At 46.3% G+C, this 20,880-nt stretch overlaps 1 protein-coding gene across 5 annotated transcripts in view; it reads right to left on the bottom strand.

The window, feature by feature from the left end:
• The window catches only part of PICK1 (protein interacting with PRKCA 1), a 422,731-nt gene that overhangs the window by 44,900 nt on the left and 356,951 nt on the right, over positions 1 to 20,880 (bottom strand). Inside the window, exon 12 of one of the 5 annotated variants that reach the window (XM_069639887.1) lies at positions 19,354 to 19,466. The exons of the other annotated variants lie outside the window; for them this stretch is intronic. Coding sequence (XP_069495988.1) covers positions 19,372 to 19,466 — 95 coding nt within the window. The 3' untranslated portion in view covers positions 19,354 to 19,371. Of the gene's footprint in view, positions 1 to 19,353; positions 19,467 to 20,880 lie in introns of those variants that run through there. 5 annotated transcript variants of the gene reach the window in all.

Raw genomic sequence — 20,880 nt, 5'->3', positions numbered from 1 at the left:
CACCACCAAACTCTCCGGAGTCGGGTGAGTGGTCAAGTAGCAGGGGTCGCTACTGGCTGGGCGGTATTTTCGCGGCAAAGACTTGCTCACTGCCGGGAGACTCTCCAGAGCAGTCCAAGCTGCTGTCACCCTTCTCTGCAAGGCCATATGGAATGGCAGTACCGGGTCAGTTGGTGGACCTTGGTTGAGGATATCCGTCAGGTCATCCTGCAGAAAATCCAGTGGTGGCGCAGACCACCCCAAGTATTCCATGACCCTCGACATAAGGCGCTGGTAGGAGGACTCGGCATGGGTGCCAGGCTCAGGCCTACAGAACTCCCACCTCCGGAGAGGTGTCCAGACCACTTGCGTCATGCAACGACTGCCGCAGGTCTTCAATCTGGCTATGCCCAGACAAAATCTCGTCAGGTACCTCCTCAGGAATCATACCTTCCTCAGACCCTTCATCCACCTCAGAAATATAATCCAGAGGCTGGATTGAGGGCACAGAAAAAGGGACAAAGACATTTTTAGCCTTGGCCAGAGCCGGTCTAGGGGGTTCCACCGTGCCACGGGGTACCTCCGACAAAGCAGCCTCGAAAGGCGTTGATGGAATCAGCATAGATGTAGAGCGTGGCGCCGACAGCTTCGACACAGTCCTCGAGGGCGGAGCCCCGAGCGTGTCCTTTGACAGCCTGGGCGCCGACGGCTTCCTCGGAGGCGGAGCCTCGAGAGGGTCCCTCGACCACCTTGGCACCGAAGGCGTCAAGGTCTTCTTCGTAGACCTCACAGGCTCCGACGGTCTCGAGGGCGTCAAGGACCGGGACCTGCAGCGGACATGTCTGGAGCGTCCATCCTTGTCCGACCGGGACCTCGAAGGTGCCAGTTGATCGCGACAACCGCTCGAGCCCAAAGGCGTGCGAGTGGTGCCTCTAGCACGGTCACGCCCGGCGTCTTTCGACGGCGCGGACAGACCGGAGCCCTGCGACTGAAAAAATCGCCAACATCTCCTGCCGAAATTAATCCCATTCCGCAGGAGTGGAATGCTTGTTGGGACAAGCTACCCGCCGACGGGCGGAGTCCTCGGATGAGGAAGGCGATCGATGCCAGCGCTTCCGTGAGTGCCTCGAGAGGCAGAGGAATGGTGGGACCTACTCCTGGACCGAGACCCTCCCTGGACTTAAGCCGACGATGCAGAGTCGCCCCTCGAATCGTCAGTCGAAAGCCCATTGGATCTCTACTTCTGGGGCTTGGCCACCTTACCTACAGAAAGCTTCTTCTTACGCTCCCGCAAGGCCTTCAATGTAAGCGACTGGCAGTCTACACAGTCATCTGTGTCGTGGTCCTCCCCGAGGCACCAGAGACAGGCATTGTGCGAATTATCAACGACATCTTGGACCCGCAGTCCCGACATGTCTTAAAACCCGACCGCGGGGTGGAAGAAGACAAATACATCATGGAAATCTTCACAACGAACAGGTTGGAAGAACCAAAAGAACAGAACTCAGAAGAACCGAGGCGCGCCGAGATCTCCGAAGCGAACATGTTCGCGGAAAAAACGGAACTGAGGCTACGGGCATCGTGCGTCCTACTTATAACATCCGGTGACGTCGGCTCGACGGAGGCCCTCGAGGACATCGTATCGACGCAGCGGGGCCAGAAAGGGACAGGGTGAGCGGGGCCAGAAAGGGACAGGGCGAGCGGGGCCAGAAAGGGACAGGGCGAGCGGGGCCAGAAAGGGACAGGGCGAGCGGGGCCAGAAAGGGACAGGGCGAGCGGGGCCAGAAAGGGACAGGGCGAGCGGGGCCAGAAAGGGACAGGGCGAGCGGGGCCAGAAAGGGTCAGAGCGAGCGGGGCCAGAAAGGGTCAGAGCGAGCGGGGCCAGAAAGGGTCAGGGTGAGCGGGGCCAGAAAGGGAGCACCTCTAATCAATTGTCTTCTACTCTCCCTTAAATACCCGACTGGCCTCCGCAAACTAGTCCTAAGTGACTATGATGCTCGTAGACAATGCTTGCTCTTCAGAAGGCCCAGAGAGCACCCATCCAGAAATGGAGCATGCATAGCAGCAGGGCCTGTACTTCGAGTTGCACACTAAAGGAACTGACTTATAGATAGCCGACGCAGGCAGAGGTACGTCTGAGTCTTACCACTAATGGTTGTTTCATAAAAACATTCCTAGCGTGCGTCCTAAACAATTTGCACAGGCGAGAAGTAATGTCCCACAAGACTGACAGTGGTTTGCTAGCAGCTGCTCCTCTGAAATTACATGTGCCCCACCAATGAAGGCCAGAACTTGCCCCATGAATAATCAACCGGGTTTTGAGTTGTCTTTTTATGACTAACTTAATTAGGAGTGGAGTATTACATTGTGATCTCTTCTCTGATAATTAAAGCCAATCAGTTGTATTGAGCTCCTACTCCATCTTGGGTTGAAGGAGGCCTGATCTCCTGCAGAAAACTCTGGTTAAGGAAGAAAACCTTGAGACCTGACCCACCCATACTCCTAACCACTAGTTGTCTACTGTCCCTGTCGGACCAGACATTGATGTATCCTTGTTTTCAAGATGCACAATACTAGCTCTACTTCTTGTAGCTCCAATACACTGATATGGCGTTTGGCTTCATGCACGGTCCATTTCCCCTGAAGAGCGAGGAGTCAAAGTACTTGTATTTATTGAATTCATATCACACCATCACCAAAGCACTGAACAAGGTTAAAAAACAGCACAAAACAAAGGAGAGTTAAACGTACTATGATCAATACATGATGGGAGAATTCAAGAAGAAATACAACTTTCGACGAGAACAAAACACAGAAAGAAGGGACCTAATAGACAAGGCAAGAATGTCAGTGCTAAGGCACAAGAAATGAGAGCGAAGGAAAGAGATTGAGCACAGCTGGCCTTAGGGGCAACAGGAAGAAATTGAGATTGGGGGGCTTAAAGACCATGCTTGGGAAGTCTATACATTGATACAAGTGAATAGAAATAAGGTGGTGCAAGACTATGAACACATTCTTTTTTTAAATGAGCGAAAATAAAAACAAAAGAATACAAGACTGGAAAGCAAGCCAAGAAACAGTGATGAGAGATGGAGTAACAGAGGTGTATAGAGCAAGACTGAAAAGAAGGTGAATCGCAGAGTTATAGATAGAGCAAAGGGGGAGTGAGTTAGTAAACTGGAAATGCAACTAAGAGGGTGGAACAGTTATCGAGATGAGAAAAATAAGGTAAGTAATACGCAGCTTTGCAGCATGAAAACTGATATAGAAACCAGCTTTACGAATATTAGAGACAAAAACTACAGCAGCGGGCAATATGAAAAAGTTGGAAGGACATTTATTTTTAAAAAAAAAAAAAAAAAGAGTATGATCAAAGATAATGTCCATAGTACGAGTAGAAGAGGAGATCGGAGGAAAATAGAGAGAGGGGTGAACAGAGGAAGCAGGACGTTTTAGAAGCGTTCAGATGAAGAAAGTTAAAATACATTCATAATGAATGGCAAGAAGACAAGCAGAAAGAGTAGAATGAAGCGAGTCAGTGAAGGAGGAAACTCTAGCTCTGAGAATCATTAGAAAAAGAAATGAAGAAAACAAAAGGAGGTAACAATGGATCATGGGGGGGGGGGTAGTGTAGAGGAAAGCGAGGAAAGTGCCACGAACAGAACCTTGAGGCATACCAAACTGCAGACAAAGAGTTGAAGACAGCACGCCGGCCCAACAGTTCAATAAGCCAGGTCAGTTAGAGAGGAACACAGCCATTGTAAAATAGAACCAGAAAATCCCAAGTAATAAAGGGTGGAAATATGAGTTGAGGGAACAACAGTGTTGAAAGTAGCAGAAAGAGCAAGCAAATAAGAACAGGAGATTCTTTAGATTGATGTGCAGGAAGTAAAGAATCAGTGATGGAAAGAAGGGAAGTTTCAGTAGAATGAGCTGCGTGAACGCTGGATTGATATAGAGTGAGAAGAGCGGTGATCTAAATAGGTTGAGCAATTTATTAGAAGGATGAAAATTAGCAGGAAGGGACAAGAGCGGTCATTTTAAAATGGGAATGGTAATTGCATGTGTTTAAAGACGGTCATGTACATCCCATTCTATAGCAGATGCGCCTGTCGTAATGGTCACTTGCATCCGGGAACGTACAAATGGGTTGGGGGTGTCATGCTGACATGTTGATTGGCTTCATTCATTTCAATGCTTTTATGAATGCCTTTGTCACTACCACTAGATCATCCTAATCCCTAGAACTTTGTGACCACTTGCTGTTTAACCACTCTTGTACTGGTATCATGTACAGCCTACTAATGGAATGATATGTATGCAGGATATCATAATTTCCAACAGTTTAAACACATTTTTTTACAGATATGTGTTTTCACGCCGATAACAAGGAAGTAGAGCCTGGAATGCTTGCATGTTTTTCCTTTAAAGGGGAAGCAAGTCGACTCGCAAAATCTACTAGGCCACTCGCATTGGCAAGGAGATTTTGTGAAGGGCGAGTATCATTTGCATGGTACTTAACCTTGCTGGGGAATATGGAGATGTTTAAAACTTTTATTTGACATGCACTGCAAACAAACTATGCATTCAGTAAATGGCAAATAAAAGTTTCACTGTGCGTGGCTGGCCTTTGGGAGGCATAATTGCACAAAATATGAAGTGTGCTTATGGTAACATGCACCTTTTTGAGAAATCACTGGTAAATATTTTGTCACCTGTCACCATGGGGTGAGTGCATTTTTCTTAGGGAGAGTATGTAAACCAATGAACTCTTCCCTGCAGGTCTAGTGGAATTGATAAGAGTTTGTGAGGCATGCAAGTATCCATTTGGTGTTTGCTGCCTCAACACACAATCTTTTGTACCCTTCTGGAGCTTAATAAATAAAATTACATTTCTTCTTACTCTAATTTGGCTTTTATTGCAAAATGTTTGGATGCCTTTTTTAGTGGTCTAATATATGTTCCCTGGTCATTTCTTTGGGGCACTGGATGGTGGTGGGTCTTTGTCTCCAGGCAATCCACAGGGTATTCCTCTGGTTCCCAGTCTTCTTCCTCCATAAACGTGGGATAATATTCTTGGTCCTCTGCTCTGTCATAAACTGTGTCAGCTAGGATTTCTATAGTGGGCGTGAATTCTACCCTGGTGTGTTTGTCAGGGTGTCCCTTACCCCTTTGCTGACTATCCCTTTCCTCCCTCTATTTCATGAAGATATTTATATTCTTGTTGGTGCCGCCTTGTGCTCTGGTATGTAACAATGGCAGTCTTGCTTCTGGAAAAGGGTCTCTGCATCTGAAAATTCATAATCATCTTTCTCAAAAAGTGGTTATTTCAATTGGCTGACCCTTAAGGCCCTCGTCATTGCATTTGGCAGTGTCAAGTATCAATGGCCTGCAACTTCCAGGATCTATGAGGAAGTCTATGCTCGCCTTGCATTTATTTTCCATAGCCTCGCATTGAATTCATAACAGTGAAAGCACTTCTTTGGTTGGTCTTTTTCGGTTTTTGTCTCCCAAGGCTTGTGTTGTGGTAGTTTATGCGAGTACTTCCATCAGTATGCGAGGATCAACGCCTTATCTGAGTTTTTGAGTAGCCAAGATGGCAGCCTTTGGATAGTGTGGAATGGCAGCTGTGTGTTTTTCTTTTGTCCTTTTGGTCGGCGGCTACTTTGAGGGTCTCCTTTCGTTTTTAGTTAGCTTTCTTGGGTTATCTTTGTGGAATAACAGGACTTCCCTATGATTCCTCCTCACTCCTGAAGTTAAGCCTGCCCCAAATGCCACAGGTTCTACACTTAGCTAGGTCTTGCCTTTTCTACTGGTTGGAATACTAAAAACATTTAGGTCAGATGGTTAAAACATCCCTCATGAGAGTTTTGTGCAAAATGCAAAAATCATCCCAATATATTTCACCAACTAGGGTTGGAGTATCTATATATTACTTCAACCTAAACCTGAGAACATTTCAGATTTTCAAAAGGTGAGTATGATTACTAAATATTCGGCAGAGATTAAGAAATGATTTCACATTTTTCGTAAGCACTGGCATATTCTTACCTTGGATCCAGGTGTACAATCTTATATAAAAGAGAAACCAGCTTATGTACATACTAGAGCGCCAACACTTACGAACCATATCAGTCCATCCTGTCTACAGCCAGACACAACAGCAAGGAGTTGATTGCACAATAACTTAAAGGGATTTGATAAATGTATAAATGTGCAATATGTGCCAGTATACACAGGAATACAAGAGCATTAAGATTAACATCAAAGAAGAATTGAAGATCTCAGTTCATCAATTGCAGAAAAATTTGTTGTCTATACCATATTGTGTGTCTGCGGACTATACCACATTGGGAGCACAATACGAAAGCCCAGAGTTCGCATAACGGAACATCCGAGTGCTTTGAATAAAGAGGACACCAAGTTGCCTATTTCAGTCAACTGACAGAAATGTCACCAAATGGATAACAAGGCCTATATATGCTTTATTGGCTTGTAAAGAAAGATCCCAGTGGGGGAGACAGAGAAAAGGTTTTGATAAAGACTGAAGCCAAAATGATTTGCAAATATCGAACTGTGTTAAAGGACCTCAACTCGGATCGTAAAATGGGGGCTTTTTTATGAAATCACCCAAGAGGGTTTGACTATGAGATAGTGAGATATATTTGCTTTCTGATGAACTATTGTCTCTGTTCCAGGTATGGTAGCTTGTAAGCTTGCGGTGTATATAGCAACTAATAATACATACAATATACTCTCCATTTAATTATTGATACATGAATTACTGTTACATATTTCAGTTATATCTGAATACAGATATATATCAGTGAACATAACATTGTATATATATATGATTGATGACAGTGTATATCTGGAGGCATGTATGAAAATAGGATCCTTACAATATATTCTGTATCTAATTTTTGACACAGTAGGTATTGTGAGAGCTTGTAGGGGATATCTGAATTCAGTTTAGGTACTCAGCAAAACATTGTGTATATACAATGAAGGTCAAGCAAGTTGTGTACGTCTTAAGCAATGTAGTCACAGATGTTAACACTAGAAAGTGGAGGTTGGTTAAATCACACATGTATTATCCCAATTAGACAAGCTTAAGTTGAATGTTTGATGCACCCATCCACATATATCACAAAGTGAACGCTGTGTGACATGTAGCTATCACTACCACGAGCGCGATCGGTCCTGCGCGCGAAACATACGTGAGCAGGTAAGAACCTCTCTGGCTCAAATAGTTATATTCTTGGATATAGCGATAGTAATAGTAATACTTATTACCCCTCTGATAATTAACAGGAATATTGGAGACGTTCCACGAACGCATTTCACAGGGGAGGACAACTCACAATTAGCAGGTACAGTGCACGGGATACAAAGATGTTAAAACACTATGATTGATTAGAGATATGACGTGTGTTGACATATTACTAAATTTATTATCATTATATTTTTTCCCTACATGTTCAACATCTTTTTGGATCTATTTGGGGTATGTGTTTTGCTTTATTTTGAATTTTCGATTGTATCTATATCTATGTGTATTGCGATGAATGTTTAATGTTTACATTATGCAGATTCTGCACTCACTTCAGTACAGCCCTGAAGATGGTCTCAGACCGAAATGCATTGGCATATGTACTATTGTGAATAATTGACCTATGGATTTTGAGTTGCCTCGTAATATCAGAAATATAAAACCAAGGAATGTGAATTAAACATTTTTCTTGGAAAACGTTGTATCATTTGGAAGTATATTTTGTTTGACATTTAATTATTTCACGCAAGAACTTTATATGATTGAGCAACCTTATTTAAGGTCAACTGAGAAGCACCAGTCTTAAGTACGGTATTTTTACCTTACTTTTTCTTGCAATTGTATTTAGAGCGATCCGGATGCCACAGGATCACTTATAGACTGGTAGCTCCAGGTTATAACATCACACATTTTCTCTAAATGAACTTTATTTATATAAAAAGTCCCAACCATTGTGGTGCCCACCTTCACATTGTATTTATGTAGCTATCACTACCACAACCATAAATATGTCTTAGAATGTATGGTTGTCTGGGAAGGGAACGCACTTTCCTTATATTCTACTTGAGATTTTGAGTCCAACCAGAGAGGTATAGGTTTGGTGTTGGGCATTAAGCGATGCAATCTGGAAGTTAGTGCTCATTATTGTGCATGTACACTTGCACCCACCTAAAAATAGGAGTTGTAGTAAAGTGCAAGGTTTTGCGAAATGAGAAATTACGAAGCGACTGGGGCCATCAGCTTTGATTTGGACTTTTAAAAAATAATGTATTGCCAAGGTGCGCTATGCATAGAATGATGGTTGGCCTAGCAAGGAAATGGAATTTGTACTAGCATTGGGCATAAACAATTTAACTATAACTGAGATGGTGTTGGAATAACACCTAATGTTGACTATTGGAATTGTAAATAAAAAGAGAATGGTAGCATGCAGTAATATCTGTTGCTTAAGGAGTACGGTGGCGCTCATTACAGAGCTGGAATGGTGCGTGCATGCACGCAAGCTTTCACAAATGTTATGAAATCACAGGGAGTATTAAATTACTAATCCAGACAAAATTGCGGCATTTGTTTCTCGAGTTCAGGGCGCAGAATACCGCGTGGCCCGCAATTGCAGCGAATGAAGTGAAATAGCTGTTTTATTGGCGAGTAGAGACTGGGCATTGTAAGACACGTAGATAGACTGGACAAATGGTTGGGTTAGGCTTTAATCTGTATTAACAAAGTATATATTTGAGATGATGTTTGGATTGCTTGTGATTTACGTGGCACTTTATAGAGTGAGTAAAGGGCTGGCTCCAATTTGAATTGCTTTACAGGGCTTATGAATATTGGAGTACAGACATATAATAGACCTATACATTTATTGATCATCATTGAATTTACCTTGAAATTAAAGGTAAGGTAGCTTTCTTTTATACTGGGTGCAACAGGTGATGGTAGTCTGTTCACTGTTTAATGTGTCTTGATTGATGTATAGGTTGTATACTGTTTGGACAATCCAGTTAGATTGTTTGGCAGGAGTTGGACAGTTGCAAAACTACATTGAAAGTATCCAAGCCCCTGGAAACAGGTACTTTGTGGTTATTTTAATCCCTGTTGGCGTTGACAGATTTTCTATTAGCAGCATAGCAGAATAGCAATTTAATTCTCCAATTATATGGTTATAGAACATTTTGGGAAAATGCTTTGCCTTAATACAGTGTTGCGCTTTTGAAGGATAAATCGCGCTTTGGGCACCTGCTCACGTGAAGTTTAGAAAAGGTAATTTGTTATAACATTAGGAGACACTTTTTGGGATGTAGTTTGTGCTATAGTAGGGTAGCATTAGTAGAGGAGTCATTCATTTTAGGATTTGCCTTGCATGGCTCAATAACAGGACTGTCCTCTGTCCTGAAACATTTACAATAGGTCGAAAAGGGTTGTGATGGTGGTGGATGCATGAACACATTATGAATTTAATAAATTGGTGAAATTGAAACACACTGGGACTAGCACTTTGATTGGTGGTACTTTTGGTTTAGGAGAACAAGTTACTCTCTTACCTGTAATCACCAAAGCTGTGCTGCTTCGGAAAATTTTCGGCGTCTACATCAATTACGTCGATGCGCCGTCCTCTAGGACCTCCTCCAACGGCCTACGTCAGCCGATGTGATAAGTAGGACGCACGACGCCCATAGCCTCAGTTGTAGTTTTTTCCCCAGAACGTGTGAAACCAGTCTTCTGCCAGTCAGACACACAAAGCCTTGCGGAACCGTAAGCTGCAATTGCTTAAGAATTCTGGAGCGGGGAAGGTAGGTAGGGAGAGAGCGATATGGAATACGTCGTCGGACCATCCCATCGGAAGAACGTTACCAGGTAAGAGAGTAACATGTTCTTCGAGGGGATTGGGTCCTCCAACGTATTCCATATCTATGACAGACTCCCAAAGCAGTACCAAAGCAAGGAGGTGGGAAAAGAATTTATAAAACCAAATTTAGAATGCCCAATCAAATTGCGGAGTAAAGGACTGCCTTGCCAAAGGCCAGATCCTGACCTCAGATGGAATCGAGGGATTAGTGACGTACAAAAGTATGTACTGAAGCACAGGTGGCTGCATCACAGATGTTACGAATAGGAACACCCCTCTGTAGGGCAGTAGATGCAGCCATACCCCTGGTAGAATGGGCAGCAAGCCGGCCGGTGGGTCCTTACCCGCCAAACGGTAACACTCCGAGATGGCCAAAATAATCCAGCAAGACAAAGTCTGTTACGTCACAGCTTGTCCCAAACGCTTTCCAGCGTAACCAATGAAGAGTTGATCGTCCACTCTGACCCGGGACATGCGTGAAATATAAAAGCTTAACGCTCTCCTAGGATCAAGCCTATGGAGCCTCTCCTCTTCCTTACCAGGATGTGGAGGAGGATAGAATGCCGGAAGAACAACCTTCTGGCCTAAATGAAATTCCGACACCACCTTCGGAAGAAAGAAAGGACAAACTCCAAGGACAACCCTGTCCTTATGAAACACAGTGAAGGGTGGCTTAACTGAAAGTGCCTGTAACTCACTCACTCTGCGAGCGGAAGTGACCGCAACCAAAAATACAGTTTTAAGAGTTAACAGTCTCAAAGGACAGGAGTGCAAAGGCTCAAAGGGAGCACCCATTAGAAACTTGGGAACAAGGTTCAAATCCCAACCAGGCACCAGGAAAGGTGACGGAGGGAACACATTAGTGAGCCCTTTCAGAAACAGAAATTAAAGGGATTTTAAAATAGGAACACTCTTCAATACCCACTTGCAAGCCCCTGTGGGCCAAAGAAAGCAAAAAAGACAGAACCATGGGAATGTCACATGCAAAAGGACCCACATTCTTAACTCTGCACCAGTCGCAGAACTTAACGGCAACGGTACAGAGACTTTGTTGCTAGCGGTCTGGCTGAGAGCAACACCTCCATCACGTCTTCAGGGAGGTCCCAATCCTTATACCTCAACCTTTCAGAAGCCAAGCGTGAAGGTTGAGGGATCTGACCTCTGGATGGAGAACCTGACCCCCCCCTCCCGTGAGAGCAGATCGTCTTGGTAGAGAAGACAACGTGGTGGGCAGATGGACAAGTCGAGAAGTTCCAGGTACCACATCCTCCGGGCCCACGCCGGAGCAACGAGGATCATCCGGGAACCGAACTTCCGTAACCTCCACAGTACTTGCGGGATGACGTGGATTGGAGGAAACGCGTACAGTAGTGGGAATGACCACTCCACCATGAACACGTCTTCTAAGGCTCCTCTTGGAGGAAATTCCCGCGAGCAGAACCTTTCGCACCCAGTTGACACTGGAGGCAAAGAGATCCACTTGAGGGGTCCCCCAAAGGGCGAAGATCTCCAGGAGAATCTCCTGAGCCAACTCCCACTCGTGAGAGATCGCGCTCTGCCTGCTCAGAGCATCCGCCGTCTCGTTTTCGTCTCCGGTCAGATGAACTGCCGAGATCGAAATTTCCTGCTGGATGGCCCAGAACTCAAGCTGCATCGCCTCCCTGCACAGAGGAAGTGACCCTGCCCCCCCACCTTTTTGTTGAGGAAGTGCATGGCCACCGTATTGTCCGTCAGGATCAGGACATTCTTTCCTCGCACAGTCGGCAGAAAAGCCTTCAGGGCTAGCCTGATGGCCCTCAGCTCTAACAGATTGATATGGAGTCTGGACTCCGACAGAAACCAACGACCGCTGACTGTCAGCTCGTTCGCATGAGCTCCCCATCCCGTGAGGGATGCGATCGTCACCTCCAGTCAGGGAAGCCAAAACGGAGCCCCCTTCATCAGATTGCCTTTGACGGCCCACCACAGAAGTTCCTGGGCGACCGAGGGCGGCACCTGATCAGGGTCCGACATCCTGCCGGAGTTTTGTGACCATTGCACTATGAGTGCCCACTGCAAAGATCTCATCCGCAGTCGAGCCTCTGGCACCAGAAGAATGCAGGATGCCGAGCAACCTCAAGAACTCGAACGGCCGGAGCACCTGGGCATGTTGAAACTTGTGCACCATCTGCTGAATGTGAAGAGCCCTCACCTGGGGAGGAAAACACAGCCCCAGGGATGTGTTGAGCACTGCTCCGATGTACTGGAGCTGCTGTGTTGGCATGAAATGGGACTTCAAGTTGAGGGAGAAGCCCAGTCAGTGAAGGGAGTGGCAGGTGATGGACAGATGATCCAGGACTTGCCCGGGAGAGCACGTCCTGATCAACCAGTCGTCCAGGTAGGGGTAGACGTGAATCCCCCTTGCCTGAGATACACTAACACCACCACCATGAGTTTGGTGAAAACCCTCAGGCGGGGGTCAATCCGAACGGCAGGACCCGAAACTGAAAGTGTGAGTCGCCAATCGCGAACCTCAGGTACTTCTTGTGCTTGGGATGGATCGGCACATAGAAGTAAGCGTCCTTGAGGTCGAGAGACACCAACCAGTCCTGAAGTTGAAGGGTCTGGAGGACTTGAGAGAGAGTAACCATCTTGAACTTTTCCTTCCTGGAGGAGTTTGTTCAAACCGTGCAAGTCCATGATGGGTCTCAATCCCCCGTCTTTCTTCGAAATCAAAAAATAAGGGGAATACCATCCCTTGTTCCTCTCCACTACAGGCACCAGTTCTATGGCGCCTTTCTCCAGCACGGCTTGAATTTCCTGCACAAGGAGCGGATCCGGACTCTTCAAAGAGAGGATCCCTGGTGGATTGTCGTGAGGCCTCTGCCGAAAGGGAAAACCGTAGCCGTGGGTTATCATCTCCAGAACCCACACATCCGAAGCAATGGCACGCCACTCTACAAAATGCTGCGCCAGACTTCCCCCAACCAGTGAACCATGGGACATGGCCTCATGACTGAGTGGTAGCGGCCGCGGCGTTGCCCGAGGGCAAAGAGGCAACTGCCCGAGTGGCCTTGGCACCTCGAGTACCCTGTTTTCCACCTCTGGCACTCCTACGGTGGCCTCCTTGACTGCCAGCTCCTCTTGCTTTACCAAAGGTTGAGTAATACGAAAGGAACCTCCCCTCCATTGCTGTCCCCTAGGACGAAAAGGTGGAGGTTGGCGAACTGCAGCGCTCAACAACTTTGCTGCAGCTTTGGAGGTCTGCAACCTCAACACTCTCGTCAGCCTTGCTGCCAAAAAGATGTTCACCATCAAAGGGCATGTTGGGGAGCCGGGCTTGCACATCAGGAGCAAAACCAGACTTCTGCAACCACGCAAACCTGCGTATTACGGTGCTCGCCACCTTGGATCGGCTGACGCAATCAACCATGTCCAGACCCGACTGAACGTATTCACACAAGGCATCCTTGCCACCCTGCACAATAGCAAGGAAACCATACCGTTCCTCCCCTTCAGGAATATGATCAGCCGCTAGGGAAATACAGTTCCACAGAGTGTGTGTGAAACGAGACAGGCACAAACAGAGTTGGCAGCCTGAAGCGCCATACCCCCAGAAGAAAATACCTTCTTCGCCCAGCCGTCAAAACGTTTGTCATCCCTACCAGAAGGGATGGTAGGGTACAACGCCTGCTTTGCTGGGGCCGTAGCCGCCTGCACCACCAAACTCTCCGGAGTAGGGTGCGTGGTCAAGTAGCAGGGGTCTCCACTGGCTGGGCGATATTTCTTCGGCAAGGACTTGCTCACTACCGGGAGACTGTCCGTAGAAGTCCAAGCCGCTACCACCCTTCTCTGCAAGGCCATATGGAATGGCAGCACCGGGTCAGTTGGAGGACCTTGGTCCAGGATATCAGTCAGGCAATCCAGCTGAAAATCCCCAGGGGGGGGGGGGCAGACCACCCCAGGTAATCCGTGACCCTCGACATGAGGCGCTGGCATGCGTGCCAGGCTCCGGCCTACCAAACTCCACCTCCGGAGAAGTGTCTAGACCACTGGCATCGTGCAGCGACTGACGCAGGTCCTCAAGTTGACTATGACCAGAAACAATGTCATTAGGAACCCCTGCAGGACCCTCACCTTCCTCAGGCCCCTCATCCACCTCAGAAATATAATCCATAGGCTGGAAGGAGGGTACAGAAAAAGACATGTTTAGCCTTGGCCAGCGCCTTTTCTGGGGGGTGCCGCCGTGCACCTCCGACAAAGCCACCTCAAAAGGCGTTGAGGGAATCGGTGTCGATGTCGAGCGTGGCGCCGACAGGTTCGACTGTGTCGACACAGGCCTCGAAGCCCAGAGATTGTCTCTCGACAGCCTGGGCACCAACGACTTCCTCGGAGGCGGGGCCTCGAGAGAGTCCATCGACGACCTTGGCGTCAATGTCTTCCTCGAATACTTCACAGGTTCTCGCGGTCTCGAGGGCGTCGAGGACCGGGACCAGGAACGGCCATGTCTAGAGCAACCATCCTTGTCCGACTGGGACCTCGAAGGCACCCGGTGGTCGCGACAACTGCTCGAGCCCGAAGGCGGACGAGCGGTGTCTCTAGCACGGCCACGACCGGCATCCTCAGATGGCGCGGACGGACCGGAGCCCTGCGATTGAAAAATCGCCAACATCTCCTTTCGGAAGGAATCCCATTCCTCAGGAGTGGAATGCTTGTTGGGACAAGCAACCCGCCGACGGGCGGAATCCTTGGAAGAGGATGGGGAAGGCGACCTGTGACGGTGCTTCCTGGAGTGCCTCGAAGAGGCAGAGGAATGGCTGGACTGACTCCCAGACCGAGAACCCCCGGACTCACCACAACGATGCGGACAGTCGCCCCTCGAATCGTCTGCCGAAAGACCAGTGGAAAGCGACTTCTGGGGCTTGGCCACGTTACCGACCGACCGCTTCTTCTTACGCTCCCGCAAGGCCTTCAATGTGAGCGATTGGCAGTCGACACGGTCATCCGTATCATGGTCCTCCCCGAGGCACCAGAGGCAAGCGTCGTGCGTATCCGTCAGCGACATCTTGGACCCACACACCCGACACTTCTTAAACCCTGACCGCGGGGTGGAAGAAGCCAAAGACATCTTTCAATAGCAATGAAGAAACAGGTTCAAAGAACCGAAAGAACAGGATTCAGTAGAATCGAGGCGCGCCGAGATCTCCGAAGCGAACATGTTCGTGGAAAAAACGGAACTGAGGCTACGGGTGTCGTGCGTCCTACTTATAACATCCGGTGACGTCGGCTCGACGGAGGCCCACGAGGACAGCGTATCGACGCAAGAAGATTTTCCGAAGTAGCACAGCTGTGGTTATTACGGTCATAGATATGGAATACGTCGGCGGACCCAATCCCCTCGAAAATAGGGTTGAGTACCTTGGACCTAGAGAGTATATGGAATAAGAGCAATCAGGCCTTCCACAATTCCCAAATAACTGCTTCAGATTCCATTGTATCTGGAGATGCTTTTCCTACTGTCCATTTACGAAAGCAGAACCATCCCTTCCAAGAGCAAAATCACATTGCCCAGCCAACATTTTGATTCACAACAAAGTAATCCATCAAACTAGCACCGATATTGTTGCCCAGAGCCCAACGGTAGGAATAAAAATGCACTTGAAAGGTTCAGATGTTTTTGCAGAGATTTGCATTGCTATGAGATACAATGTTGCAAATACATGGTTTACCAGCCGGACACAACATTCTTTACACACAAAGAAGTTATTAGACACAATTTTATGATTTGCCTGCCGCTAACCAATATCTTTGAGTTTATTTATCAGGTGCATATCTGCTAGCAAGGCAAGCCATCTGGCATAATGAACTGCATCTGGTTGCAGATGTTGATAGATTTCGACCATATGTGAAATCATGCACAACAAAAGTGGAGTGTCAGGAGTGTTTCCTGCTTCGTTCACTGTGCAATATGCTTTTGCTGCCTATTGTGCACAGAGAAGGAGAAGCAACCTATAGAAAACCCACTACACAACGCAGAGCGTGGCAGAGTGTCAGGAGCGTTTACTGTGTTAGAGCTGTCAGCGTTTTCCTTCTTCGTTCACTGTGTAGTCTGCTTTTGCTCCTTATTGTGCACAGAGAAGGAGGAGCAACATTTAAAAAACCCACTCCACGACACAGAGTGTCGAGGAGTGTCAGAAGGGTTTCCTGTGCTCCCTCAGTAACCTGGGACCATGGGACCGTGGGCTGAAAGAAAGCGCTCCACTACTATGGTCTTTGACATGGAAAATGAGCTGGAGGGTGTGAAGGGAGTTCCACTCCAAAGGAGACGCCAGGCGCAGCGCTGCCTCTTGAAGCAATCGAGCCTCTCCATGGACTCGTCCGGAGCACAGAGATCTGTGGATGGAGATAATGCGGACGTGTTGAAAGGTAAGAGTACCTCCTATCCCCGACCCTCTGCACGACAACAACGTAAGCCAGAGTGGGCGAGAATGTATGTAGAACGGCCGAGGGGGGAGAAGTGAAGAATGCCTCCAACTGCCATCCAGAGTCTGCAAATCCAGCAGACACATGTCTACCTTCTAACCGCAAGGCATAGTACACCTTAGCGAGCCCCCCAACATTAACATCAGACAACGTTGATCTGACACGAGGAGCAACTGTCTCCTCCCAGTTGACAACGGCGACCAGAGGCTCACAGCTCGCATCCACGGAGGTGCCAAAGACGACAAATTACCTATCGCAGCCACTGAAGCGTGACCCGCAACCTTTCATAAACATGCAGCGTAATAGCAGGGAAGCGGTGGTGTGTGAGGCTGGCGACCAGGTACAGGTGGAAAGCCTGTTAGAGATGTCTGATGGTGCCACGGATGCATATGTAACTGCAAATGATCAGTACTGTAACAAGGAGGAGGAGAGAGATCCTCGACAATAAGATGGACTTGATGACGTAATCTACGAGACTCGCATAGGCCAGCTTGGCTCAAACTAGGGAGATGCTTCAGCGTGTCATAAGGTGCCTGGCACACACAGACATGAGCAAGATCAACTTAGAAATCAAGGTCAAGAGACGTATCCTACTGAATCTACACAAAACAACAAAACGGAAAGACAAGAAGTACATGGAGGATCGGAGGAAACACTGCAAGAGCTGCTGGAAAGACAAACATAGCCAGTCCAAAAAAATAAATACATGGGACAATCTGAATGAGTCAGAACCCCTCAGGGAAGCCAGATTGGTCAAACATGACTCACTAGCAGTTGCTGAGAAGCTGACGCGTGACATAGCTGAAATATTCCTACAACCGAATAACCGAGCTGGCAAATTAAGACAGACCGTGCAATTCAAAACTAAAACCTTCGTATAAACCAACTTAAATGTCCCGTCAAACAAACGCAGGAGTGTGGACTCTCTCACTCTTCCAGGTATAACATGCTCGCAAGTTAGAAAAGAAGGGAATAGAGGAAAAACACCTAGGGAGATGATATCCAACTTAACAAATCACGAAAGAATCGATACGAGTGAAGAGACAACAACTGATTCAGAAGTATTTTCCTCTGATTCCTCATTTATACAGAGAGACTTCCTAGAAGTGAGGACGACATATCACAATGGGAAAACAACACATACCTTGGGATCAATCCAAACAAGGTCACACAGTACAAAATTCAAGCATCATGTCAGCTTTAACTATATAACTAGCTCCATTTTTAAAGATGTATGAACATATAAAAGACAACTACAAAGACCAAACCACTGTAACGGCCATGATGTATTCAAAACTCAAACATTTAAATATTTATGATCATGCTTCAAGCAAAAATAAACCAAGAAACAGAGAGGAGACTTGGCTCAAAAGTCGTTCATAGAAAAACTTAAAACCAATGGTGAAATAAAGAAAATCTTGGCAGAAGTGGCCCGAAAAGCATTACTTTGATTAAAAATGAACATAAACACGGATAAGGACACGCGTTAATCTACAGACACTTACAAAAAATCAAGATCATAGAGAAACAAGTAGCCAAACTGAAACATTGAATATAACAAATGCTGGATTGGACATGCAAAGAAGAACTGCCCCAACAGAACTAATTACAGCCAACTCTAACACCAACAAGGAAGTAGCAACTTTAAAACATCCCCAAACTACTAAAATACTTGAAGTTGGATCCCTCCCAAAGGGAGTACAGGAATTAACCAACAGGCCGACCAACTCTGCAGATGCAGAAGGCATAGTGGGGAATCCAATAGACCTAAGATCGCAAGCAAAATAGACAAAAAACTCAATCAGCCAAAAAAAAAACGGAAGTTGAATACTTACCTCTCCTACACGAATACACAGAAATCCAGCATGGACATCGTAGATGTGCCTTCAAACCAAAACACGCGTATGACCCAGAGGTATTAATACGGAAGAGTTTCGAAAAGAGATCAGACATACCATACACCTGTCGCCTGCAGAAAAAGTCAAACAGAAGAAACTAAAACCGAAATGCAAAAACCAGCTATAACCCAGCAACGTGACGCAGAGTCCATGATGCAAGCTATGGCCAACAGAAACGCGCGAGCATTCTGGCAGCACTTAAACATACAAAACTCACAGCAAGCACTTCAAAACAATATGGTACTAGAGGAAGAATGGGTTAGACACTGACGAACTAGATGGAAAAAAAGGAGCGTCATCAGATCAAGACAAGTGGTAAATCGAATTTGATAGAGATGACATCCTCTTAAAAATTAAAAATGCCCGCACGTCAAGAGTACCAGGTCCAGACAGACTAACCAATCAGATGCTGTAAGAATCGGCCCATTGCACTTTTAGACGTACTGGGAAAAGTCCTTGCATCTCTGATACATACGAAAATGACAAACTGGACCTACACATCGCATAACTATGATTGTCGACAAACAAGATTTGTAAAGGGAGTAGGCTGTGGGCTTAACTTACTCCTGATCAATATGCTAAAAATAAAAGCAATCAAACAAAGAAACAAACTTTACTTGGCCTTTAAATACCTAGCCCAAGCTTTTGATAGCATTGACAGAGAGCTACTATGGACTAAACTAAAACATTGAATTGTCCAATAAGCCTCCACCTAGCAATCAAAGCCTTGAACTAAGGAACCAAAATAAAAATGTGCCTAGGTCAGACTGGCCTCCTCTCAAAATCAATCAACACACACAGAGGCGTCAAACAGGGATGCCCAATGGCATCGCTATTGCTCAATCTGTTCATATCAGACCTCAGAAGTGATGGACAATTCTAATACGTTCCCACCAAAAATCAACGGGAAGCCATTAGGATGGATGCTTTATGCTGACGATGATCTCATACTAGACCAAACCCCAATCGGTTTACAGAGAAAACTGAAGTTACTTCAAACCTATGTTGAGTCCACTGGTTTAAACATCAATGCAAATAATCTGAGGTATTGTTTGTTTATTTGTTTATTCATTGATAATGCGCACCATACCCAAGGGTATCAGGGCGCAATAGTACTGAATATGCAAGGCTTAAGTTACATAGTTACACAATATATCAACAAGGGTATATATATACAAGGCAGTAGAGGTCACGTATGAAAAACAGGTAGATGCTAATGCAAAACCTAAAAGGAAGAAAACAAAAGTCAGTGGTGCCTGGGGAAAGAATTACTGAACCAAGTGGAATCATCAAGATACCGGAGAACGTGCATCAACTCAAGCACAAATGACAACGCGTGTACAGTTACTATCAAGGCGAAAATCAAGCAACTCGCTGCCCAGGGCTGTATAATCTACAAAAGGTTTGGCAAATTCTCCCTGAGACTTGTGATAACATTCTACAAGCAGAAAGTTATGCCTGTCCTACTCCACGGTGCCGATTGTGCACCAAGTTGTTCCTGGAGCTTGTGGTCAACCTTGGAAAGCAAATTCTGGCGGAAAATACTCCACGTGAGTGTCTGCGTGCCCCCATGCCCCCCTGTGAGCCTGTGTGCCCCACCCTGCCTTGCTCCCCCCCTATTTGGCTCTGTGTACCCCCTTGCCCCCCCTTACCTGCCTTCTACCCCCTTCCCCCTCCATAAATCCCTCCTCTTCTACCATCTTCCAACTCCACATCCCACTTTTTCTCCCTCCTCTCAGCCTTCCCCCTCCGAGCACTTACTCCCATCATCTGTTCCCTTGACATTTGATAGCAGCTTGTCTGTCTCCCCTCCTCCCGCCCCCCTCATTCTTCTCCCTCCTCCTCCGACCCCTGCTTTTTAAATTTGTCACTGACAAATTTGCACAGTAGCGTGCCTTGTTCAGCTCCTTCTCCCCACTCATATCCCCGCCCCCCCTCCCACCTCTCCTCTTGTATACCCCCTGCACTACATCAATTGTAATCAGACATAGTAATGTTACTGCTTGCTTTGTTCTCCTTCTTTTCCCTTCCCTCTTGCCTTACTTGTTCTATGCAATTGCACTATAAGAAATTTCGACAGGCCTATTACGATAGTTATTTTTCACATTCTGTATCGTTTCAAGGACTTTAACTGAATGGAACTGTATTTTCCTATGTTCCCTCTCTCCTTGAAGCGCTTTGAAACACATTGTGTATAGGCGCTATATAAATAATCAATCACCTTCCAAGATCCATCCCCACTGTCATCATAAAATACGAACTGGGCCTGATCTCCATAAACATACAAGGAAGAACCAATTCTTAAAGAATGGACTGATCGATGCCTTCAAATCTTAGAAGACATCAGAGCTTCTATGGTGTTGAAGACAAATCCCGAGGCAGTAAAAAGGAAACTATGGAATAGTGACTGGTCTGAGACAATTGACCAAAAGTATAAATACAGACTTTGAGAACATAAACAGGCAAATTAAACCCATGAAGAGCTTCAACTAAGGAAAACTTATGACACTATGAGACCATGTTGCATTTATCGTAAAGTTCTGAAATTCGTTTTTGTAAAAGTGTGTAATAAATCATTAAAAAAAAAACAGACTGGAAACAGTTATTGGAAAATGCACATGTTTAGGTCTTTCCCAATA

The sequence above is a fragment of the Ambystoma mexicanum genome, chromosome 7q (genome assembly GCF_040938575.1).
Source record: "Ambystoma mexicanum isolate Mex_15411 chromosome 7q, UKY_AmexF1_1, whole genome shotgun sequence".
Lineage (NCBI taxonomy): Eukaryota > Metazoa > Chordata > Amphibia > Caudata > Ambystomatidae > Ambystoma > Ambystoma mexicanum.
Note: the sequence above shows the minus strand (reverse complement) of the source record. Positions and strands in the feature narration are given on the sequence as shown.